This window comes from Onychostoma macrolepis, chromosome 07 (assembly GCF_012432095.1).
Source record: "Onychostoma macrolepis isolate SWU-2019 chromosome 07, ASM1243209v1, whole genome shotgun sequence".
NCBI lineage: Eukaryota > Metazoa > Chordata > Actinopteri > Cypriniformes > Cyprinidae > Onychostoma > Onychostoma macrolepis.
Window position 1 is genome coordinate 36449535 of NC_081161.1, and position 26510 is coordinate 36476044.

Sequence of the window (26510 nt, forward strand, 5' to 3'; positions counted from 1 at the left end):
AAAATGATTACGCAATAAAGATGACCGCAGAAGCCTATAAGGCCATTTTTTAAGTGTTTTTCTTTCTCTCCCTTGTGTTCCAGAACCTTCCCCTTCACACTTAAATCACATTACACCAATGAGAGGATTGTAGCACGACATAAGCGTTCCCAGGCCAATAATACAGCCTTCGCCTCTGCATCACCTGTAACTATGTGGAAACCTCACGGGGGCAATCAGTACCAGATTTTGCGAGTTTTCATAAAAATGAAATTGTTGCCAGAAGGCAATGGTTGCTTTGGCAACTGAATGGCATTACGGAAAACATACAGAAGGATCTAAAGGAAAGCAATAAAAGAGAAAGAGAGATACAGTCCGAAATAACTAATACAAGAAAAGGTATTTCTGTGCACTTAAAGGACACATTCATTTCTCTACTGGCTACGGATGGTGACTGTAAAAGCCACTGTTTACTTTAGAGAAGATGAAATACCAGGAAGAAGAGATTGATGGTAGAGTGGAAAGAAAAATAAAGAACATTAAATGGTTTCTCTATATCTCATTCAGGTGCACGTTCAGTGGAAATTCACAAAACTCAATGCATTCGAAAACAAATACACACACACACACACTAAAGAGAGCCCAAGAATGCATTGTAAAGTTTTTTTTTGTGTGTTTTTTAATCAACATTTCTTCAAAGGAATGTATTAGTTGTTTAACCCTTTTAAAGGCATGTATGCAGGAGGGAAAACAAGAGAGGGATCGTGAGGGGGCAAGATGGAGGGATGGACACGGAAAAGAAAACAGCACACACAAACATGGTGTTTTACAAACGTCTGAACACATCACTGGAGAGGAATGGAGGTCTTTAAAGTGGCCGACACCCGCTGGCTATTGGCACAGAGAAACACGTACACACAACTGAAGCGTTCTCTAAAAAAATACACACTTTGTGGTTCGTCCCCGCTTGTGTCTGCGTACAGAATACTGGTCCCAGCGTTCGTGGCGAAAGCAAGTGCACAAAGAACCGCTCGATGTGAAAGACAGAAGATGGACCTTTCTGAGGCCAGATGTTCGATAAACGAGACCTAAAAAAGGGAGGATGGTGAGCAGAGAGAGTTTGTGTCTCCTCGTGTGTCCTCTGTGATCCGAACGCAATGCGTCGGTCCGTCTTCGAACGATGTCCACGTGTGTTTCGGACATACGCACACCTGCACGCACACACATGTATCCAAGTCCATGTGCACAGGGTCAGAGACATGGCTTACGCTGATTGTTTTCGTAAATGCAACAGAATTTGAACAGAAATCGAACGCTTAAATATGTATGAAACAGCCCACGAATACAACAGCGCCGAACAAACGTAACACCTCCACATTTTAGGCAACTTGATATTGAAGTAACAAAATCCAAATTGGCGTGTAAGAAGAAAACATCAATGTGACAGGAAAACAATGTCATGTCGTTTCTTTTTTCTCACAGTCTTGATGCACCAGAGTGATACAAAACTAAATGCTTTTGAGAGACAAATATTGAAGCTTTCTAGGCAGATTGAAAACAGTAACAGATTGTTCGAGTCCCAACGTCAGTCACAAATCACATCTGCAAAATAAGACCACCAACATATTTGGGTATGAATGGCTTGTTATTATGTGCGTGTATGCGGTGTATTTCTTAGCGATAACATTCTTTTACACGCATACAAAACACACTGTGACAATGGCAGTGAAACAGAACACAATTTGTACTCCTACGGCCAGAAACATATTCTACGCAAGTATGCGGATGCTTGCATCGCAAACGCAAGAACAAATGTTAATATCAGCCGTTTTCGAAATACAAAATGTACAAATTGATTACAGTTCAAGTAAAAATTGGTAACAAATTAATAAATTGTTTGTTTTTTTCCCCACATTACATGTGTGGGGCTTCATTTACTACTAGTTAACTGTTTCCAGAATAGCATACTAGCATACAGTTCTTACTACAGAGCCTCACACATGGCATGCAGAAAAAAATAAATAAAATGGGCACAAATTATTAATTTGTTCTCATAATTTATTAATACGTTCCCTCATTTTAGTTTATTAGCGGCCATGTTGTACTACTTTGTTCCCTCACTTTAGTTGGATTTAACTACAACAACAGAGCTAATTAATGAAACGTGGCCACAAATTAATAACTTGTGGGAATGAATTCTCAATTTGTAGCAACAAAATATTGTTTTCCCCCCACATGTCATGTAGTTACTATTAGTGCCATATAGCTAATTTTTCTCTGCTAATTGGCTAAAGCTAGTCAAAACATGCCATTTTGAATTCAGCCTTTGAATCACTTTAGCTAACATTTCCAAATAGCATACTGTATGACAGACATTTTAAGAATAGTATTCTATTCCAAATTCAGCCGCTGACTAACTGAAGCTAACTAGTTTTGTAAGATTCTTTGCCAAACTGCTGATCTGCCATGTCAGAGAAAACTGACCATAGTTTATGCTAATATGTGCTGAGAATGCAACTGAGTCCTGACACATTTCAGAAAGCAACGACGTGTAGTTGGAAGCGTTTGCGTTCACATACTTGCGTAGAGTGTATTTCAGGCCTAAAAGAGAGATTTTCATTGGCACCAACAGAGATATACACACAGCTAGTTACAAAGCTGCATGATTGTGTGTGTGTGTGTGTGTATGTGTGTGAGAGAGAGAGAGAGAGGAGAGAAAGAGAATGTAAGAACAATTCTAATCACGGCATTTGTTGAGGTAACCAGCATATATGCCCAATCAGAATGGCTTTTGATTGTGTTTTGGAGCTATGCATGTGTGTGTGTGTGACAGAGCTTTTCTGTGTGCCATGGCCATTGAGTATTTCTCTCTGTGTGTGTGTGTGTGTGTGTGTGTGTGTGTGTGTCTGAACATGTCTACTAAATTGAGACATGTCCGATACTCAAGAATTTGAAACAAGTCTAGAAATATTTCCACTTCACTTCATGTGAACAAAAAAGAGCACTGTGTGTCTGCAAAAGAGTAATTCTGTGTGTCCATTTATCCTGTTGTCCATCTGAGAGAAAGAGTTTCTTTCTTCCCCTCATCTGTCTATTTGTACCTCAGAAGACCATCAGGCCCAAATCTGCCTCTTCCACCGCTTCAGACGAGTTTATTAAAAACCTTTCCATCCCTCTCTCTCTCACTCTCTCTCTCTTCTCCTTCAATCATCTTTCAGCTTTCCTTCTCTCTCCCCTCCTCCCCCTCCCCCTATTTTTTTCTTTTAATGTGTGATTCTTCCATAGCTTCACAGTCTTTCTAGAAGTTTCCTCGCTCGTGCGTTTGCCTTCCCAACAGGCGGTGTTCGCATTCTTTTCTTTTTATTTCACCCCCATCCAATTCTTCCCTCCTTTCTGGATTTTTTCCCCTTTTTTTCCAAGCGTCTTTAAAAATAATAATAAAAAAACTTTCTCGGATTGTTCTACCTCAACACATTCACAAACGAGGTCTAGCTTCAAAACTACATCAGAGTACAAGGAGCTATAAAAATATATGTGTAGAGCGGAGGAGACTCCAGGGAAAGAGGAAAATGAGGGGGAACCAAACAAACTCGGTTTCTGCAACGGAATGAAAGCATTAAATTAATTTACAACTCAAAAAGGGGAAGAAACAAGGTCAGCATGTCATAAAAAATAGGAAAACAAAAATTAGGCCTAGCAAACTGTAACTTTACATGAAAAAAATCTAAAAATTATTTTACTGAGTATTCATATATAATTATAATCTATGTGTTGAAAGCGATAAAAAAACTTTTTTGATGTTCGCTCATATTTTTGTGTTTTGGTTTTGAAACAGTCTAACAAACACACGCTCCCATGCTCACGCTAACACTGTACTCAAACACGCACTCATCCGCACGCAAAAACACTTGCGAGTTGTACTGAAGCACGCCGGTCGCAACGTGTGCGACAGCAGTGTCGGAATATTTATCCTACACACTCACAAAATACACACGTTATTAAAATATACAAGATTCTCCACGCCACTACAACTCCACCAATCAAACACATGGGTCCTAGAGCACGTGACTGCAGCCCTGTGTGACGATTGGCTGAATCGATGGCCCCTCCCCCTTTCGAAGGAGTTTAACACAAACTAGACTGCTATTTGTGAGTAAATGTAGCATTCGAGGTCAAAGTTCACATGTTGTCTTTGTAGGTCTGGACAAGTTGAGTTTTCTTTTCTTTTTTTGTGTGTTTATAGTCTTTTTGCAAGTACATCAGAAAAAGTTTTGATGCTTGTGCTCCAGAACGGCCCCCCAAAAAGGAGTTCATGTTTTTGTCAGTTGGCTGAATCACTCCAGGAGGTCTTCTCTAGCTTTAAGAACTTTCCCCATGTGGGACGTCAAAGAGAGGGAGGCCCTCACATCAGGACAACCTCTCTCTAACAAAAGGCCGAAGTTGGGTGAGTTGCGAGGAATGGTATCACACACAAACAAACACACACACACACACACAGACGCACTCGACCTTGAGTGGTCAGCGTGTCGGAGAAATGCGTGTGAAGGTAAAAGGATCTGATCTACGGGGATGCAGATTGTGGGGGCGGGGCTTGGGGCGGGGTTTAGGTAGTCGTTTAAGGTGGGTGTGGTCTTAGCAGATGTTGTCGTAAGGTCGTCTCCGGTTCTCATACTTTATAGTAGATGTTGGCGGGACTCTGAGGGGGCATCTCCTGTACGATGTAGACCGGATGGCCGTAATCCCCGCTCACTTTCTCGTAGTGCGGGCAGTAGGCGGAGTCAGAAGTCCGCAGCGGGATGATGATGTCGCTAGGCTCCGAGCCGTTGTTGTTGCCACCTCCTACGCCCCCGCCGCAGCCCCGTTTGGGCGAGGTCAGGGAGGAGAGGGAGAGCGGAGGGTGGTGCGATTCGGAATGCTTGGCATGTCGTCGTCGGTAGCACACCACGCAGATCACAGCTGTCACGAGCAGTAGGAAAGCTGAACCGCCGGCTGCACCTGCGATAACGGCGATGTTGGAGGGCGGAAGGGGGCCGTTTTCTCCACCAGGACCTCTAGGGGGAATTCTGGGATGTGTGTTGTTTCCAGCACCTACAAAACAGAGAAGAATTTGATCAATTCAATAGACATATAAAGACACTCTACATATGTGATCTTCTCCATCATTTTGACCTAAATATTTTTATTTATTTCAAGATTTCAAGAAAATAATATAAAATAATTCAATATGTAATAATTCAATACTTGTTAATAATAATGGCTTTTTTTTAGGAGATTTATTCTAACATACACTACCATTCAAATTTTTTTGGAGTCAGTATGGTTTTTTGTAAGACAATATAGGGCTGCACAATTAATTGAATTTCTAATCATGATTACAATTACGGATGCCACAATTATGTAATCACTCAAAGATGCAACTACAAAAAAAAAGGTCCACTTACATTATTCTCCATGCTTAAGATGTGTTTATTCTTTCTACGTGTTATCTTATCAATGTTTTTCAGGAAGAGTGTTTTCAGCTTGTTTATTTTCATATAAAAATATGACATGCAATAGCTTCAAACAATGGTATAAAACTATGCAAAACATCATTCAAATTAAATTGGGATAACAGTAATTAATTGCAATCACAATTTCAAAGGAATAATCAACAATTATGATTTTTGTCATAATCGTGCAGCCCTGTATACACACATATATGTGACTGTGGACATTCTTCTGAACACTCAATGACTTTTAGCAATGCAGCAATCTGTCACACCACATTAAAGAGTGACAAAACAAAATTTATGGTTTGAAGTTTGTAATAAACTGGGCAATATGCCCAATCCATCAAAAATCCGTCAAAATTCAGGTTTTTCTTGCTTATAATAAAATTTTTTCTACAAACAGCTTACTGAGATAGCCGCTAAAATGATAGAGTGTGTCACATATTGCTTCTTTGAACAAACTTGGACATTAGATTAGTACACATAAGTCCCCTAAACTGAAGTCCCTTAACTAAACATGTAGTTTTCTGAAGTTCAGTATTTTTGTCAGGGAAACTTTTCCGAGTCTTTCTAGATTGCATGTGGTGATGACACCCATTAGTGAGATGACCACCTTTAACTTGTTCCCGTATTGGAGCGCGGACTCAGAGAAGTGCCCTCTGACACTTACATGAGTATTAGTCTGATGTAGCGGGTTCATTAGCGCTGCCACATCCTGCCCTCTAGCATCGCCTTCCTCCGTCTACCTCGTCATCTGATGGGCTAGTTAATGACTTTAACCAATCAAATGGAACAAATTAAATGGGGCCAGTCATCTAACCCTTTGATTGGCTTGTTCATGTCCTTAACAGATCAGACCGAACCAATTAGAGTCCTCCGTGTTCACTCAAACTGTCAGAAATCTGAATAAAGTTTGGAGGATGTTGTAAAGTACTGGACTTTTCTCTGAACTCACTGACCAGTGACTCACATCACAATGAGTCAAGGTGGATTGGGTTTCCGCAAACATGCACGTTTTGGCACGGGCGTAAAACACGCAGTGTAAACCTGCGGTCAGCCACTGTGGTCTGGCAATGGAGACGTGAAGCGCAATCATCAGACCGTTGAGTTGAAAAATAAAGATGAGGAGATGAGGATTTGGACTCAGCATTAAGACCTGTTCACAACAATAACGAAACGTAAAAGTGACAAATCTCAGACAAAAGGTCTATTCACAAAGAGTAAATTGGAAAAAACCTTCCATAATCAGTCAAAATGTAATCTCCAGTATGAATAGTTTCATAGAAGTGCTCTGTTTTGTAACTCAAAGTCTCTTTTGAGTGTATATCCATGCTGAATATTTCCTCTCTTTGTGAACTGGCCTTTACAGTACTTTCAGACGAGGCTACACCATGAATTATTCTTAATATAGCAACTTATTTTCTGCTGGAAGTTGTTTATCATTCTACCCCCCCAAAAGCTGTTAAACACTCAGAAGACACACCAGGGAGCAGCAGCTCTAAATGTTCTCCTCTATAATAAAAAAAAACATAATAAATAAATTTTTTACACATGAAACATGAGCTGTGGTTTATGTGCTGCAGGTTTAAACACTGGAATGGTGTATTTAGCCTCTTCTATGAACAACAGCTGAGAGAGCATTTTAATAGATGCGGGATCTATGAGGCTATATTAGTCATTTATCTTTACATAACGGGATTATGGCGTGTGGGAGGCATTTCGCAGGGGAAATGAAAGCCAATCTAAACGCTGTGGCTTGATTGGGCTCTTTAAGACGAGGAACCTGAGGAAATACAAAACCACACAATGGAGATGTGCTAGATAACAACCACATGGTCATTCTCAAAGGTGGACTGCCTTACTATAAACGACTTTATAGGTTATTAAAGGGGCACTTCAAACAAAAATGAAAATCTAACTTGTAGGACTTTCTTTCTTGTGTGGAAAACACAGTGCACAATGTCCAAGCTGCTGTTTTGACGAAGATACATAAAATAGTCAATATGACTTGAGTGATATATTTAAAGTCTTCTAAAGCAATATGACAGCTTTGAGTGAGCAACGGACTGCTATTTAAGTGATTTTTGCAATGTAAATCTTGCCCTCTGTTGCTACAGCATGTTTTGTTTGCAACATGTAAGAACCAATGGTGTTTGGTGACATTAAATTTGCTTGAAATGCCAACTTAAATGAATTTTCATAGAAAACTTGACACAGTCACTTCTGGCTTGTTGATTGTAACATTTGAAACATTTTCTTTAAAGCTGCATTGAGGGAAGTGCGTTGCATACAAATTTGAATTGAACTGAATCATTTTCACTTTCATTTTGGTGTTCACACAAGCCTTCAGAAGACCTGAAATATATGAGTTTTATGGACTGCTTTATAGTTCCGGTGCGTGCAAACTGGCAAAATATTCTCATTTTGCGTTCCACAGAATAAAACATTGTTGATTTTGGGTGAATTATTCTTTTAAGAAGGGAAGCTATAGCTTACTGGCAATGGGAAACACAGATTGGAAAGGTACAACGGGCTTGATTACAAACACACATTAAATACAAGACATGGAACAAATGACCATTGTGCTTACTTAGCCGGACATAGCTGATGTTTCAGCGCGTGTATATGTGTGTGTGCAGTTGTGATCTCTACGGGAGACAATGAGAGCCCCTGCCGAGCACGGGAACGGTCGGAAATACAGGGATCTGACTGCAGGCGCTCTCAATTGGCCCATCATTATTCTTGACACAATTCCTCTCGTTTTCTCTCTCCATCCCTCACTCCTTTCCTCCACCTCCTCCTTCGCTCCGTGTCTCTATGACTGTCCGTGTTATTGTGCTCATAATGACCTGCAGCCCCCCAAACCCACCTACATCCTCCACCACTCCAAGTCATGACAGACAGCCAGATGGATGGATGGATAGACAGAAACGTTTTTGTCTTTGTATGTCAAAGAAAAAACAGAATAGGACACAAGGCACCAGTCTCTTGCTCCCAAATGTCAAACCCGTGCAAACAAAGAGTGTGAGTAATTTTCTCTTTCTATCATCCTACACTAATCATCCTCCTCTCCCTCCCATTTTCTGTGTCTTTCTTCCTCTCAGGACCAACTAAACCCAAGCCGCTAAACTAATGGCATTAATAAGTCTCCGAAATGACGGCTCTCTCCTCCTCTCATCCTTTATCTTTCCCCGTGCGGCCATTACCCTCACCGCATTCTGCCTCCAGTTCGTGGCTCCAGGGCCTCCGTAGAAGACAGCAAACGGTGGAAAAGAGGGGAAAAAATGAGGGAACGTGAGGAGGAGAGAACAAACAGAAGGGTGGAATATATCAAAAAGAACCCGAGCGCCAAGACGCCTGTTTCTCTCCATCCATCTGTCGCTTCTTTCCCTTGTTCCTTTAGTTAGTTCTGTTCTTTTATTAATGTTGTGTCTGTTTGGGATGAGCCATGTCCTCATGATACTGAAGGCAGCTGTGTTTACCTGGATTCAGGCTGTTGATACGGTCCGCGGGGTCAGGTTTGGGAGATTTGGCCGGCAGACCATATGGACCTATGGACACATGATTGAGAAACCGTTTAGCAATAATAATGGTTCAGTCAACCTGCACACAACATACAGTAACAAAAACAAATATGCTACCGTATCACAACCTTGTAAGCATGATACTGTGATTTAAATGACATTTTATAATATGTTAAAAGAGAAAACAGTTATTTTAAGTTTTACAAATATTTCATTATATTTCTGTTTTTGCTATATTATCAAACAAATGCAGGCTTGATGAGCAGACAAGACTATTTTCAAAAACATTATTAAAATCTTAATCACTCAAAAATTTTGACCGGTAGTATAAATATCAACTATTCGGTAATCAACAAGTTAATACTAATTAATATGCAATTGTTTGCCAATCATCAAGAATTGCATCTGCATAAGTCTCAAAGGTATAGTAGCAAAAACAATGTGTTTTATTTTAAAGGTCAGAGAGCAGATACAAAAGGCCAATTACAACTGATATGGATTAGTATAAAATGCAAAAGTGTAGAATAGGGTTCCTTTAAGATGTTTCACACCATAATGTTGTTGTTGAGGGGCTACCGCTGAGGTTACAAACACTTTAGACACATACACACATACAGAGTCATCTCTGAGCTTATAGCGAGCTGTCACACTTGTCAAAATGCCATGACAGTCTGTGTGTGTGTGTGTGTGTGTGTGTGTGTGCATGCACATCTCATCAGATATCTCCAACCGAAACGGCTTTTATTTAGATGACAAACAAAACAGACGTGACCTTTCAGCCACGAAGCAGATAACAACTACAGTGAGAGAGCGAGAGTGAAAAAGAGAGAGCAAAAGGGATTTTTAAGTAAAGTCAATAAACGTTCTGAAAAAAAAAAAAAATCATAGCCAAAGATGGAGGCCGAAAAAAATAAATAATTAAAAACAGGAAAATACAAACAAAACATTTCATAGTCTTTGAGCTGTGTTAATCCTCTCTTATTCAACAGTGTAGTGTGATAGGCATGACTGATAAAGAACTCTAAACACACAACGGACACGAGTGTTTGTGGTGTACTGTTACGGCTCAGGGACTTGTGTCCACAGTCTGTTGGGATTCACTTACCGCTGTTTTCCTGAGTTTAATAATCAAAACTAACAAGGGGCCAACAGAGTTTGTGTTTGCGTGTAAACAAAAGCTATTGGTCACGAGCGTGGTCATGTGTGCCACTGAGAGAAACGCTTTACTGAGCCTAAGTTTCTGCAAATCCAGCATCCGTAACTGTTTCAGGTGACCAACCCTCTGGCTTTGTCTGCCGATATGCTCCCAAGAGTGTGTGTGCGTGTGTGTTACTCACTCTGTCCCACTTTCAGCACCACCTTCATGCCCTGTGTAGCGCAAACTCCTCCTCTCATGCTCTCCAGCCCCTGGCGCGTCCCATCTGATGTAGCTGTGAAAGAAAAGAAGAGATTTACGACATTAGTATACAGGTATCACAAACACAGCAAACAATCAACCGCAATCACTTCTTAATCAGGTTAATTTATGACTTGTTTTCACATGTAAAAATATAAAAAAAGATAAATATACTTGAAAAGCAACACTGCATAAAACATTAAGCTTTGTTTTTTAAACATTATATTTTGAGTGTAAGTGTATTCTGGTATTTTTAACACAAGTGTATTTTGTCTTACTCGGTTTAAAAAAATCAGGCAGTGCAGACAAAATACACTTGTTTTGAACATTCTCTGAACACAAGTCTTAATATCTTATGCAATGCTGCTTCTCAAGTACATTTTTGTCATTGCAAGGACAAAAATACTTCAGAATAGGGTTTTTTTGCGTTCAAACTGATAATTTCACAAATATATCCAGAGATATTGCATATATAGCCTAATGTATAAAACAATTCAGCATCAGACCCTAGTAATGTGCAAATCAAGAAAATGTCCCAAAAACAGAAGAATACCGAAAGACTGAAACTGCTGAATCCTGCCTACTATTGAAAAAAAAGTATGTGAAACAATATGAACAACTGTATTCAAAATCTTCAGTGCATTCAATGATTTAACCTGAAAAATTCAAAAACTTAATTTAGCAAGTGTCATCCTGTTAATATCCTGGAAATGAATGGGTTATATTTTTACTTTTATTTCTAATTTAAAATGTTATTCTTAATCCACGTTTGTGTAGAAATGTCTATACTTCTGGCAGCCTTATCAAATCATGAGTCAAGACAGATGTTAACAGTAGTGATTTGTCACTATCAACAAAAAAGTTTGAGTTAAGAGCACTGCATTGTGGGATACAGTATCTCACATGGGTTCTGCTTGGCAAATTGTCAACTACTACATTTTTTACAGAAAATGTACTCAATTTGAACAGCATACATTCTGTATGCTACGAAAAAAATGTGTAATATGGTGTCACAAACAGACTCACAGACACAGATCTGATACTGTAGCAATAATAGTTCCCACTGACACACAGTTATTCTGCACAGATATTTGATCTAATGTAGATTAACACACACAAATGTCACTCTGCATCATGGTGCAGCTCTAATGAGGCCTAATTTCCGGTCCCAGAGGAGGTCATTTAGCATCCTAAAACGCCTCAAACTGCATCCATCACTCATACACACACAAACTCGCTTAATCCAGGACTCCATAATGCTGACAGGTTCTTGAGAAATGATATTGGTGAGCTTCATGGACCTAAGTGGGCCAACGATGGCCGCTCCTAATATGAAGTGGGCTACAGGTGGATGTCATGTGAGATGCATGTGGGTTGAGGTGAGCTAAGAGCGGCCGACGGCTGGTTACATGTGGGCCAGACTCATGGGCCAAAGACAGGACAGGACAGCTTGTCCTTGGTAATAAGGTCTGGCCGTCTTAAATGAGAGAGAGAGACAGAAAGAAAGAGAGAGAAATAATGATCTGATGTAAGTGAGAGTGCCAGATCTTATTTACTGAGGGATGGAGTGAGAGAGAGAATAATGGAGGACAGACACGCCTCTGTCACACACTGGTGTAATATGTTATGCCTCTTGATTCTGATTCCTTCATTTATTTTAAATATATCACTCTCTGTCAGTCTCACGTGGACATTTTAAACGTTTTTGTTCGTTTCAGAAAAAAATACCCCTGGGCAGCAGAATAACATTCTCACCAATGACCCATGTAGGGTGTGAAAAAAGAGACCTTCACACCTTCATCTCTCCCTCACTCACGCTCTCAGCCTCACTGAAGGACTGCACAGCGTGCTTGGACAGGGGCATAAAAAGACGGACGGATGATAGAAAGACAGACAGACAGACAGACAGAGATAGATAGATGGATAGATGGATAGATGGATAGATAGATAGAGTGGGAAGGTCAAGGTTAACTGTAACCCTAAAACATGGATATTCTGAGACATTTTATGAGATGGAAAGAAAAGAGAGAGAGACAGGGAGGGAGGGAGACACTGATGGTCTCTGACAAGCTGTTGCTGATGTGATTGAGAAGAGAGACGATAGGAGGTGATGGAAAGACCAAATGTGTGAGCAGATGACAGAAAAGACAGTGTAAGGAAGAGTGGAAAGAGCGAGAGGGAGGGACTCTGATGACACGTATGTGGCTCTTCCCTATAAGATGAAGTACTGAAAGGTCTTGGGGCAGAAAAAAAAAAAAGAAAATGGGAGAAACAAAAGACAAGCAAGAACAATACTGTTTATTGTAAGTAGCAAAGCTATAGCTTCGACTCTCCTTTAAAGATAAATTGGAGGTAGAGAGAGAGAAACAAAGCGGCAGAGAGATAAAGAGGTAAAAATGGGATGAGAGACTGATGAAAACACAAAGACTAGAGAGGGAGAGAGAAAGACTAGGACAGGATGAGTAATTGAGACAATGATCAGCAGTGATGGCGGGATGAGGAGAAATGGAGGACGGAGTGGCAGAGGAACACCATTCTCCAAGTCCCATATAACAGGAACAGAAAGAAATGAAGTGCAGAAGTCATGAAGAAACATTGCAGTCATTCGTTCCCAATCACTATGTGTATTTTATTCACCTCAGTGTGTGTATTTCTCTCCGGGATAAGAATAAAAACTTGCATAAAGACAGGAGCAGCTGTGTGTCACAAAGATTCAAGACAGAAGAACTGATAAAAAGAATGAAGTGTAAAGGCCAGAAGAGCGATTTAGTGAACAAAACAACAAACAAATGAAGCCAAGGAGGCTGTGTGAGTGTGAGAGAGAGTGTGTGCATCTCCCACGCATGTGTTTATGTAAAGGGGTTCTGGGATGCCTCTTGTCACACTAATGATGGTGATAAAGCGCAAGTCAGTCAGACGTGTGTGTTGTGCGTGGGCGTTATCCCACGGCTATTATTGTGGAAGCACATTTGTGTGCGAGTGTGTTTATGAGAGTTACAGACAGTGAGAGACCGTGTGTGTGCATATTTGATGTATTTATGTAGCATATATGTTAGATACATTTTAATGGCAAATCATCAAGGCATCATAAATATTCAAATTATGTCTGTTTAAGGAATATTGTGGGATATTTGTAACCTGTTGATTACCATATACAACTATTTTAACCCTTAAAGGGATAGTTCACCCAAAAATGAAAATTTGATGGCATCCAAGATGTAGATGACTTTGTTTCTTCAGTAGAACACAAACAAAGATTTTTAACTCAAGCCGTTGCAGTCTGTCAGTCATATAATGGCAGTCAATGGGACCCACGGCTTTGAGAGTCGAAAAAAAAACAAAAAACAAAACATACACAGACAAAACCAAATTCATTTTTGGGTGAACTATCCCTTTAAAGCATATATACGCGCATGTATGAAAATTTAGTCATAATTTAATCAACCATATGCCATTACATAAATGCATACATATCTAAAAATTACAAAAAGTACAGTATCAGCATCACACTGTAAATGTCTTCTGAATCCATAGTTTTGTGTTTGTGGAGTACATAAACACTGAATATATAAACATTTTATTTGTTAATTGCGGGAAATCCAGTGATATTATCATTAACTAAAACTATTAAAAATATAATATATAAAATAAAATATCTTAATTAGAAATTTTGTCTTGCCAACTAACTAAACAAAAATTGATGTACTAAATTACTAAAACTAAATCTGAAATAAAATCTAAAAAAAAAAAACTGACAGTTGCAAAATTAAATTAAAATTATTAGAAATAAAAGCTAATTCAAAATATTAGTGTATAAATAAGTGTATAAATAATACTAAAATAACACCCATGTATAGTCAACTATGGCACATCAAGGCATCTTGCAATCACATCAGTGATTGATTATAATAATTTTTAATATGAGAATGTTTAAATCACAATAATTTGAGACTAGTGGCAGAGGGTAGGATTTTTAGTGAACACTTAAATTAGGATATTTTCTTCACACAAGGCTTCTGAAGACTTGGAATATTGCAGGGATTACTTTTCTTTCGCTACTGTTACTTTCTAGACAATCCACATTCACATGTGGAAAAGAGCAGCATGAGCATCTGCTTTTCTTGTCTACATAAGAAAGAAAACCACAGCATTTAGAACAACATGCGTGACAGTAATTCATTCTCAATTTTTATTTTTGACGAAAATGACCCTTTTAATAAAATACCAGCCTCACATTTCTGTTTTCAAACCCTCTGGCCCATTTTCCTGCTACGCTTTCATTCAAACTGCATATGTAAACACACTAAAAGCATGTTTTCTCTTTGTTACAGACAGAGGAACAGGTCAAAATTAATGTTCTGTATAATCGGCAAAATTCCACAGATGCTCTTCATAGACAACGAGCTGTAAATAACTGACAATATTCCATTAAAAATGCCCAAATCTCAAAACACATCCATTACTGAGCTGCAAAACATGAAGTTAGCATGAGATTGTGAAATACGATGTGTTTATTTATTTTTTAGTACAGTACTGAACCAGGAGAGATTTGCACTGCTGTCCTCAGCCAACTATTTCCACCTCTGGCTCACACTTCATATTTCCTGAAACTAAATAAGACTCAATAAATCAGAAGCAACACATTCATATGGTTGATTTAAGCCATTAACGAAGCCTTCATAAGCAATTAAGAGAGTGCTGACAGCTAAAAAGAGGAAAGGACAGGAGAATTCACAAAAAAAAAGGTGCCACGTAAGACTCACTGCCTGTGCGAAATCATAATGTTTTCCATTAACTTTAAAAGCAGGAGAAACGCCGCAATGTTCTTGCAAGGCACAATTTATGCCGTTACCTACCAAAACAACAGCAATTTATGAGGGAAAATGGCTGCTGATGTCGAAATGGATGCAGATTTTGATGGCACTTCTCTTAATGTTTCCTTAATGTTTCTGAGTGGAGCATTCTGCGCTCTGATTGGTCAGTTTATGACAGCCACAGAAGAGGCACAAGAGGACGGAGACGACGTGCGCTGTAGACGACTTTTACCCTGACGTGTCTGACAAGACCGCAATGTCATTATAAATGGCCCTGTGTGAGCCTATGATAAAGCAGCACAGGCTAACATCAGATTGTGTGTGTATGTGTGAGCAGGACAGATTAAGGAGCCTCTTGAGGTAGGCACGAGTATATCACACTGACAGTCTTGGCAATGGTACATAATTGCAGCTCATAATGTCCCAGATGATCATACGCACACAGTAACACTAGAATACAGTTGTCAAAAGCAAACATGTTTAAAACATAAATGACATACGAGAGTGTATATATAATCTCCTCCCCACACACACAGCTAGGAATTCTGGGTCTCCTGACTGTATATTGAGCTGGGCCTCCTTTTCTAACAAAATGTTAGGACAATACATTTTCTGATACCCACTTATACTGAAGTACTACAAAACTGAACATTTCTCAATACTTCTCTCAGGAGACCATAGACTGAAATATTAATTAATCTGTGAATGAAATATTTTTAGGGAATATTGCTGGTTCAATACAAGATAAGCTCAATCGACGGCATTTGTAGCATAATTACGACAAAAAAAAAAAAAAATTATTGACTTGTCAATTGTTTATTTTTGAATTTAGAGGGTTTTTAAAGCATTGTACGCTACTGTTTACAAGTTTGGGGTCAGAAAGAATGTTTTTGAAAGAAAGAAATCAATACTTTTATTCAACAAGGACACATTAAATTTATCAAATGCAACAGTAAAGACTTTTATTGTTTCAAAAAAAATAAAAATCAATTTTTCTTTTTTTTCATTTTCTATTCAACAAAGAATCACAGTTTCTGCAAAAATATTAAGTAGCACAACTGTTTCCAATGGTGATAATAATAATTATAAATGTTTCTTGGGCACCAAATCAGCACATTAGAATAATTTCTGAAGGATCAAGTAACAATAAAGACTGGAGTAAATTTAATATATTAAAATAGGAAACAGAATAGAAATTTTTAGTTTGTTCAATTCCACAATCTTACTGTTTAAATTGCACTTTTGATCAAATAAATGAAAGTGACGTGACATGTGGCCAAGTATGGTTACTCGTACTCGGAATTTGTGCTCTGCATTTAACCCATCCAAAGTGCACACACACAGCAGTGAACACACACACACCGTGAACACACACTCGGAGCAGTGGGCAGCCATTTATGCTACAAATTAATCTTACCAACTCCAAACATTTGAATGGTAGTGTATTATTTTTTTCATTCTGTAGCCCTAAAAAAACACTTTCTTTCTTCTGTTATACTTTATTATTTGAGCTATGACGGTTTTTTATTTATTTATTTTTTATTTATTTTAGGGTTTGTTGCTTGTTGCTTTCCATTGTTGTGCCAATGAAGTGGAAAATGTATGTTTTATTTTATTTTATTTTTTTACACTAAAGTCTTGTTTGTTATGTGGCTATACTATTGAAAGTATAAATAAAATTGAAATTTATTTTTAACAGTTAGAGATTGGCCCTATTCACTTTCATTGTAAATGCCTCACTTGTAATCAAGATTTTATTTTTTATTTTTTAATAAATTTTTGGGGTAACATTATGCCACAAATACTGTCAGTTGAGGCTAACTTGTATTGAACCTGCAATATTTAATGCATTAAATTCATTGTTCTGGGCCCCTCTGCACCTGTGGACCCCTAGAGCCGTTCCCACCTTTGACCCTATTAGCTACAACCCTTCATGATCTTTCCTATATGCTCAATGACATTTTCATTTGTGACCAGTTATTCATGTTTCTACCCATCCAGACAGATTACGGTCATTCCTTTCTCGATCGGCCCCCGGGGCGGCACAGCGCTGCCAGCTTCTTCAGGGGGACCCGACCACAGACACGCAAGGAACACATATACTTCCTCATATGTACACACGATAACACACTCTTACAGTCACAAAGCTGAATCCAAAGCATTCATGACACCACGAGCACTGCCAGTGCATACATTTCCATGCTGTAAATGGATGTTGTAGTGTGCTAGAGCGAGTATGAGGTTAAAGGCTCCAGTGGTCGAGTACTAAGAGAAGGCTGGTACTGGAGGCCTGCCAGGCAGACTCGTGAACCACTACAGAGAGTTTAACCCGTCTAACCTCTTAACCATTCCATCTCCAGCTGCCAGCCCATTAGCCTGTATGAGTAAACACACAACACAAATAAAAACTGCAGCAGAGCAAGTGTCCGAAAGAAGAAAGCAGCTTACGAGGGCACAGGTCACCGAGAAAGAGAGACAGAGACGGATCTGAAAAATCCCTTATCCTTTCCTCCAAATAAGGTTTAAACGAGTCTATAAATAAGCGTGTAAACAAATAAAGCATTTGGTGGCTCATGTAATGAGATCAGACAGCTCTAATCCTGTTCAGACTGTAAAATCTGCTGGACTGTAAATCAGCTGTGGGATCTACTGTATGAATATCAACACCATCAAGGCTTATAAAGCCTCTAAATATATTACATAAAATACAAAACAAATTAAATAAGCTGATGGAACATGCTTGGTGCAAAAGAGCCATGATGCAACGGCACACACATTGAGCCATATATATATATATATATATTACACCAACTTAACAATGATGATGAACCAAATTGTGTAACTGTTAATATAACTACACAAAATATAACAATTGTAAATAACTGTAGTTTCAGATTTTTACAAAAATATATACTGTATTACAATGTGCATTATTTGCAAGACTTGCATATAAAATAATGCATTCTTCTTTAATGAATAAAGAATATCATAAATGCATTATATATATATATATATATATATACACTAACCTAAGTTCTACCAACAGGCCTCTCCAGACGGCAGCATTCTAGAAAGCAACACTTCATCTCAGAACACAAGAGCGGAGCAAGGCATGATGGGATATCTCCGCAGGACTCCTAGGTTATGTGGGGTTACAGAGCGAACGTCATCGGCGTTCAGGCACGGATCTTTCGTAATCTCGGAAGAGTGGCGGGCTGACAGTGAGGATGTGGGTCAGAAAGGAGGAAGGACATTCAACCTAACTGGGTCATGTCTGTGGGCAACAGCGCTTGAGTGCAGACCTCAGCAGAGAGCGTGCGTGTGGATCTATGCTTTGTGTACTGCAACAGGAATCTGAATATATCTGCTTACACTGTGTGGGTTCAATTCAAACCGGATGAGTCATGTCTGCATGAGCCTAAACATCCAATGAATTTTAATTAAAGAAAGACAAGAGAAAGAAAGAGTGAGAGAGGACTGGGGGAGATCAATGCATTTGATGCTTAACATTTATTTATGGGTACCTAGATATGTGTAATATCATCCATCCATAGGCTTGTCTGCCTGTGTATGTATGTATATCTGTATGTGTATGTATGTACAGTATCTCTCTCTCTCTCTCTCTCTATCTATCTATCCATCTATCCATTCTTAGACTCCACCTTGACCTGCTGCACCACACGCTCAACAACTTGTTAAATTAGCCTTGCCACACGAAACACGCCGCTGATGCAACACAGCCAAATCATTTGTTTGCCCTCCGGACAACTTTCACTTCAAGAGCGGAGACGAAGAAGTTGTTGAGGTGAAGGACAAAAGTGTGGAGGAAGAGAAGGAGCAAGAAAAGAAGGAAGTGGGTCAATGGTCTGAAGGGAGGAAGGAGATGGCATTCAGTGAAAGAAAGCAAGAGGGAGAAAGAAAGAGAGATAAAGAGATGGAGAAAGAGGGAAGGAGGGGGTTGCTATATTAAGAAAGATGCTGGCAAGTATGAGACTGAAAAAACAGGAGAGGAGTAACAGAGCAGAGAGTGTGGCGGAAAGTTCTGGTGGACTGTTCGTTTCTGGGTCATATCAAAGCCAAACGGCAAACACACGGGCACACGGGGGGACAGCTAACGTGGTTTCAGTGAAGAGGTGGCTGGATCATGAATAATTTCGTATAACTGTAATGGTATATTGCAAAATAATTGCTGAAAAATACACACAACCACACAAAAAATGTTTAATAGGATAAGACACTTCAGATTATTTATTTATTTATAAGAACTTCATGGACTCAAATGAATAAGATCATTTATAATAGAGCAAAAACACTACAATGATAATCAAAACTTTTAAAACAAAAGATTAACAATAAATAATAAACTGGATGAATCACGATAGCCATTGTAAAAAGGCATATATATCTTGGGACTGGTAAAATATTTTAAAATTTAATTTATTCCTGTAATGCAAAGCTGAATTTTCAGCAGCCATCCAGTGACATCCAGCCATCCATTATCAATGTCGAGAACAGTTGCATTGTATAATATTTTTTTATTTTAATATTTATTTGAAACAGAATTTTTTTGTACTGTTATGTCTTTACTGTCACTTTTTATCAATTGAATGTGTCCTTGTTGAGTAAAAGTCTTCATTTCTTACTGACCTTAAACTTTTGAACATACATATTCACATATGTATACAAAAACTGTATTCAACCTCACAAATCAGTACTGCAGGATATCTCCCGCATAACACATTTCTACCATTGCACGGTATGCACCATTGTGCCGCCCAACACTATTTCAGTGTGTGCAGAACACAGTCGAACATCTTAAAGACTGTAATCACATTTCACTGTCGTTTTAATTACAGGTTCTAATGAAAGCAAGCAGAACACTGCCAAACGAGCAAAGCAGGGAGTATAGCAGTCTTCGTAAGTGTGAGTGTGCCTAGAAGCCAAACACAAAATAATGTCTCTAAACACACACACAGGGTAAAAAAAAAAAACTGAAGCCACTTTGGCCCTTCTGTTTGACAGAACAGCCAGAACCACACACACACACAGTCCAACATCTGGAGTACTTTAGGACTGGACAGATTCTAGAGCCAACCATAATTCACTGGCCATGCGTGTGTGCGTGTGGAGAGAGACAGACAGACTGAGAGACCAACTAGAGACAAAATGTTCGCCTTCTGTGAGAGATCTTATTGAGCTTTTAGCTCTTCTTTTATCATTTGTATATCCGAAACATACAAAAACCCAAACATCACCATCACCAGGAGAGCAAAGGATAGAGGGGAAAAGAGAACCAAAGTAACAGAGAGGAGAAATAGGAGAAACATGGGAGGTAGCCAGTTGAAATAATGTATCCTGACATCTGTGCCTGCATAGGCTCGAGGGAGAGAGTGAGAGAGCGAATGAAAAAGAGCGAGATGGACAGAAAGAATCAGTCGAAATAGAGATGATGGATTGTGGGAAAGAGAACGAAAGCGATAACTAAGGTTTGTGTGCAAATATGTGTGTGTGTGTGTGTGTGTGTTTCTACTGTGACAGGAAATATGTTTGATTAAGGCTTGTTTGTGCGGTTTGATTTGCTGAATGTGACATACTTTCTGTTGTCTGTTTGTCCTCTGTGGATTCACAGACTGGAGCAGGAATAGAAGAATGAGGGTTTGGACGGCTGGGAGGAAGATCTTTTGGATGTGTTTGAGTGCGGGAGAGAAAGTACGACAGAAAGAGAAAAGCAGTGTTGGTCTGTGTTTATGTAAAGGAACTAAATGAGTTATTCAAGCTTATCCAAAGCCCCATTGTGTGAACAAGAGCGCGCTGGTTTTGCTAAAATGACAGGATGTGTAAGTATATTTAAGGGGTTTGGATCTTAATATGTGTGTGTGTGTGTGTGTGTGCAAGAGAGAGAAATATATAACAAGAGAAAGATAGCATTTAAAAAAGAGATTAATATAGTTTATAGTTTCCTACACAAACACACTGCCTTTTCTTCTGTCTGTGATTGAATAGTTTTCTGAAACATATCTTTCCTTTTGTAAAACCAGACACACAAACACGTTATATGGGACGTCAATTAATTTGAATGATTCGGTTCATTTAGACACATAAAAACATTTGTTCATTTTCCACTGAGGACAGACATACAGATGGACAAAAGCTACAATTCCTCACACAGAAAAACAAAAAAGACATAAATGTAACACTCTGTCCCATTCATTTGAATGAATCAATCATTTGAAACTGTTTGAAAAATACAATTTACTGATTCACTTATTTCCCACTGTGGCCAAACACACACGTACATTTCAAAATGTACTTATCTGTGTGTATGTCACAAACAGATACATACAACATCTAAGCACACACACACACAAACAGTCCTAACTGATACAGCTATTCTCTTCTTAAAAATCATTTTGACAAATTGGTTCATTTGGGACTGGTTCAAAAAATGTATTCGCCAGTTTGTTTATTTCACAGAGGACTCACATATCATCTAAAATCTCTCTCACACACACACATAGACAACAAAAAATATTCAAACTTAATATTGCAGATTCAGATTCGTTTGAACAAAATCTGTTCAGTTAAATTAATCTTTCAGAGAATAAATGTAAAAAATGCAGGCATCAATCAAAAGAGTTCTAAGAAGTCTATTTGGTTAAATATTCTTTTATCACAATGTTTTTTGATAAAGTTTTAGTTTCTAGTTTGCGGTTCAATCTATTTCAGACCTTTGGTTAAGTCGTTTGGTGGATAAAATTACCAACATGCTCCAATAAAGTGTGGTATTGGATCCTCAGTACCTCACAGTCCAACTCAAAATTCTCCTTTACAAATGCTTTCTGAATCGATTCAAATGAATCATCAAAAAGAGTCGTTCACAACGTTCTATATCATACCTTTCCCCATTTCCTTAATTTTCCATGCCTGAGGAGTTTCCAGAGCCTTCGAGTTTGAGAGCAGTCTGTTAGCTTGAGAGAAGACAGTGGAACCGTGCACGCACACACACACACACACACACACACACACACGCACAGAGTCCCTGGCCCCCATTATCTGAGACAGCTTTGTGTTTGGAGTGTAGGGCACAGGGATTAAGTCAGATCTATAACCGTGAATGGAGGAGTGTTGGGTTCCTCTCTCCCACAGAATTAATTACCCTAATTAGACTCCTTAATTGCATGCATTACAATTCTGGTTTCAGAGGGGAGGAACAGGCTTCACGCACTGAGCAGAAGGTGCGGTGGCACAAACCCAGCTGAGACATGCATCTTCTACTCCATATTAATAAACTCGTTCGCACAGCTGTAAATATATGGATGGAATATTAGCACTCAAAAGAGCTCATTAGTCAGTAGAAGAGCATATTAACCCATAGGACAGAACGTACCGTGGTAATGTCTTGTTTTTAAACGACGCCTGATTTCATCTGCCCTGGCTGTGGTGACGTTAGGGTTCTGTCCTATTCTATTTTCAGCATTCGGCTTCCAGCTTCACAGATTCGTTGATTATAACAGGAATAGTCCCAGCCTCAGATGGTACAACCGGATTCATGGACGAATGCATATTGCGCAAAAAGTGCCAAGAGCTTTCTCAAACTGGCAAGCTGCATTTTTAGGAAGTCAGGGTACTCAGGTTTTATCTGTCCCACAGGAACATCATGTTTACAATCTCCAAAACTTACAAGTCTCTTCCTGTCTAAGTGGTCGGTTTGTGGCCAAAAAAAAAAAAAAAGCAACGTGGATTACTTAATGCTGATATTCAAAAAGCAGTATGAATAGATCATCCAAAAATTCTGTCATCATTCTGTCGAGCTTATTTCATTCAAAACCTGTGTGACTTTATTCTGCAGAAAACAAAAGACTATATTTTTAAGAGTTTTTTAAAGATATATTTTTACTGTTTTTGTCCATACAACAGAAGTCAATGGGTTCCAAAACTGCATTACTGTAAAAAAAAAAAAAAAAAACTAAAAAAAACACTACTGTCTAAGCAAAAAACACAGGCATTTTTCAAAATTTGATTTTCCAGAAAGTCATACAGGTTTGTAACAAGAGGGTGACAGAATAATGACAGAATTATTTTTTTAGATAAACTAAGCCTTTAAAGTGTAGACACCAAATCTCTATGTTGCACAAAAAAGTAGTTTTCTTCAATTGGCAACCTAAAATCTGATTGGCTGGCTTAACGCAATTTCCGGGAGTTGCCATGCACAGGTTTATATCAGTTTGCTGTGAAACGAAACATAATAAGCACAAGTGAGAAAGAACTAGTTGCCGAATTTGCCAAAGCTTGTAAGGGTCATGACACTGAATCTTTCAAAGATACAGACTTTTGTTTGGTTATACCCAATTTCAGATAAACCCACATCTAAACATTATCTAAAAAGTAAACTGTGGTTGGTTCATTGCTAAATAAGATAAAAGCGGATCAGACAATGCAAAAAAGAAGCAACTTCCATGTACTTTCAGGGTAGATATCTCTGATGATCATAACAAGAGTGTTCTAGTTGTGTTGCATCACTCGCTCTCAGTGTAACGCTACTAGTGAACTCTGAATCTACTATCAGTGAGGTTGTGAGCTTTGCTGAAATGCTCATATGCACTGTGAGGCGAGTTGAACACACACACACACACACTCAAAAATGCCAGTGTGGCTTTGCATTTTTAACGATTATTAAAATCTTGGCATGCCAGCCAGTGCGCTTGGTGAATTATGGCTTTGGCATCAAGAACGGCAGAATGAGAAATCTGCCAAAAAGAAAAATGGGGGCCAAAACGGGGTAGGAAGAAGGAAAGACGACAGAAGAGGTCAGATAAGGGGAAGAAACTGCTTTGTGCTGGTAAGATACACTAGCTTAAAAGAAAATAAATAAACTAAGATTAAAAGATTTATCTAAGGGACAGATGAGTGGATGAAGATCTGGAAGGAGATGGAACAACAAATGAAAGCAGAGAGGAAAGAGCCAAATGAACGGTGAGATTAATGCATCCACAGAGGAGACTGAGAGCGAGTTAGGATTGGGAATTAAGAAAAAAGACTTGGGAATAAGAACTCTTATTCAACCACAAAATAGACAAAAATGCAGCACAATCAGTCTAGTCTAATTCACAAACCATTTCTTTTTTATTGCATCACAAATCGGCCTGTCTAAAATATAAAAATTATTTATATGTATATTTTCCCTGTGTTTCCTTCCTGCTGTGTGAGCTACTGAAATGAGCAGCACTGTGAAACAGCCAATCAGAGCAGAGCTCAACATATTATTCATGACCCTTCCAAATAAGGTAATAACAGAGCATTTCATTCTAGAGAGAAATCCTAGGGTTTTAAATGGACATGTAAAACCGTTTCTGGAGATTTTTTGCCCTTACCTAAGCCACATACCTTCTATGTAGATACCAGAGAACAATTTAAAATATTGTATCAATGCATTCTATGGCACCTTTAACAGAAAGCATTTACAACACGTTTTACTTCCATTATGTGTCAGATTTCCATTCAAAACAGGATATTAAACAAAAAAACAAAAAATGAAAACTAGATTATTTGATCCACTTTGTTGTTATTTTTAAAAAGTATCCTATGTAATCTTGTGCATGGCTGCAATTGTTTGGTCAAAATACAGTAGAAACAGTAACACTGAGAAATATTTTTACAATTTAAAATACTTCTTTTCTTTTTCAATATATTTTAAATTCTATTTTTTGTCAAAGCTGAATTTTCAGCATCATTTCTCCAGTCTTCAGTGTATAATCCTTCAGAAAACATTCTAATATGCTGACTTGATTCTCAAGAAAATTTCTTATTATCAGTGCTGAAAACAGTTGTACTACTTAATTTTTTTTGTGTGTAATTCTCATCATTTCATCGACAGAAATTGATAAAGAACAGCATTTATTTGAAATTGATTTTTTTTCTTTCAATTTAATGCATACTTAAAAATGCATTAATTTTTGCATACTTAAAAATTTAAAGTAATATTTTGTAATTAAACATTGAATGGTAGTGTACATATGAAAACAAAATGACTATGTGACACCAACTGAAAAGGCAAATCATTTCAGAAGCAGAGAAAGTCAACACATTTTGATGAAAGATTACGAGGACAAACATTTCTTTCTTTGGAATAACATGCCAAGGCGCATTAAGAAAGTGAATAGAGTCAGCTTTGATTTCACATTGACTATTCGACCAGAATTAAAAAGTAGAATCAGAATCTGAACCAGAATTTTTCAATGAATTTTTCACTTTTTCAGTAGCACACACAGCAACCATTTCACTCTTTCTCTCTGTATCTGTCCGTCTCTCCCGTGGACAGCTGGTCAACCCCAATCCCACCCCAACACTTTAATCTCCCTCCACACACAGTAAACATCCTCTCTGCCTAAAGTCTGTTTACCCCAAAAGTGTGTTTGTCATGCGAGTGTGTGGTTGATGAATAGATGATCTATGAAGATGATCTAAAGAGATTTACAACATGAGCTTGTGTGTGATTTTGTGTGTGTGGTTATTGTGTGTTCACATGTGTGAATTAATATCAGAGGGATAATTTGTTTTCCACTGTGCATTCACGCACACACAAGCCACTGTGGCAGCTGTGTGTGTATGTGTGTGCTCTCTGTTCATTATTGCTATTAACGGGTCATGTTTGCGTGATCTCACACACTAAATTGCGGCCATGTCGTCGTGTTTCTGCATTCGGCCTAGTGAGGCAATGTCAAGGGTCAATGGCATGGCGAGCGCTGGATAAGCGCCCCCCCTGTTCCCGGGAAACACATCCCTCCACAAGTGGTTCCTCAGCAGAACGAGGCACAATGATGGCTTTGTCTACTACTGCATAGAGAGAGAGAGAAAGCAGAGGCTATGTGTGTGTGTGTGTGTGCGTGTGCATGTGAGGTTAAATGAATCACACAATGTTAACTAGTTGGAATCCAATTAGTGTGGTCTTTTTTTCTGTCTGACCTTTGGGAGTATCTGTCCAATCCATCCATCCACACACACACACACACACACACACACATTTGTTTCACTACATCTCAAAGGATTTAAACAGAAGTGATGAAATTTGTTAAACTGCAACCTTAAACTTAGCCCTCACACAAATCTGTCAATATTAGTAAATTTGAAGAAACACATCAGCAAGCCTTTTTCAAAATGAAAGGGGTAGTTTATAACTTTTATTTTAATAAAAACACAACTGTTTATTGTTAGGTCATGTTAGCTCAGCTCCATTACATTAACAGATACAACTTCAGATTTAAATAATGTATTAGTTATTGTTGAAATTAACCTTAACCTAGGTTAATAA

General features: G+C 38.5%; 1 protein-coding gene across 2 annotated transcripts in view; it reads right to left on the reverse strand.

Moving 5' to 3' along the window:
* Positions 1-637: 637 nt before the first annotated feature.
* The window catches only part of efnb3b (ephrin-B3b), a 73410-nt gene continuing 47537 nt past the window's right edge, over positions 638-26510 (reverse strand). For both annotated transcript variants that reach the window (XM_058782089.1, XM_058782090.1), the window contains exons 3-5: positions 10330-10422; positions 8951-9019; positions 638-5067 (exon numbers count right to left, since the gene is read on the reverse strand). In XM_058782089.1, the coding sequence (XP_058638072.1) occupies positions 4646-5067; positions 8951-9019; positions 10330-10422 (584 nt within the window). In that variant the 3' untranslated portion in view covers positions 638-4645. The remainder of the gene's footprint in view (positions 5068-8950; positions 9020-10329; positions 10423-26510) is intronic.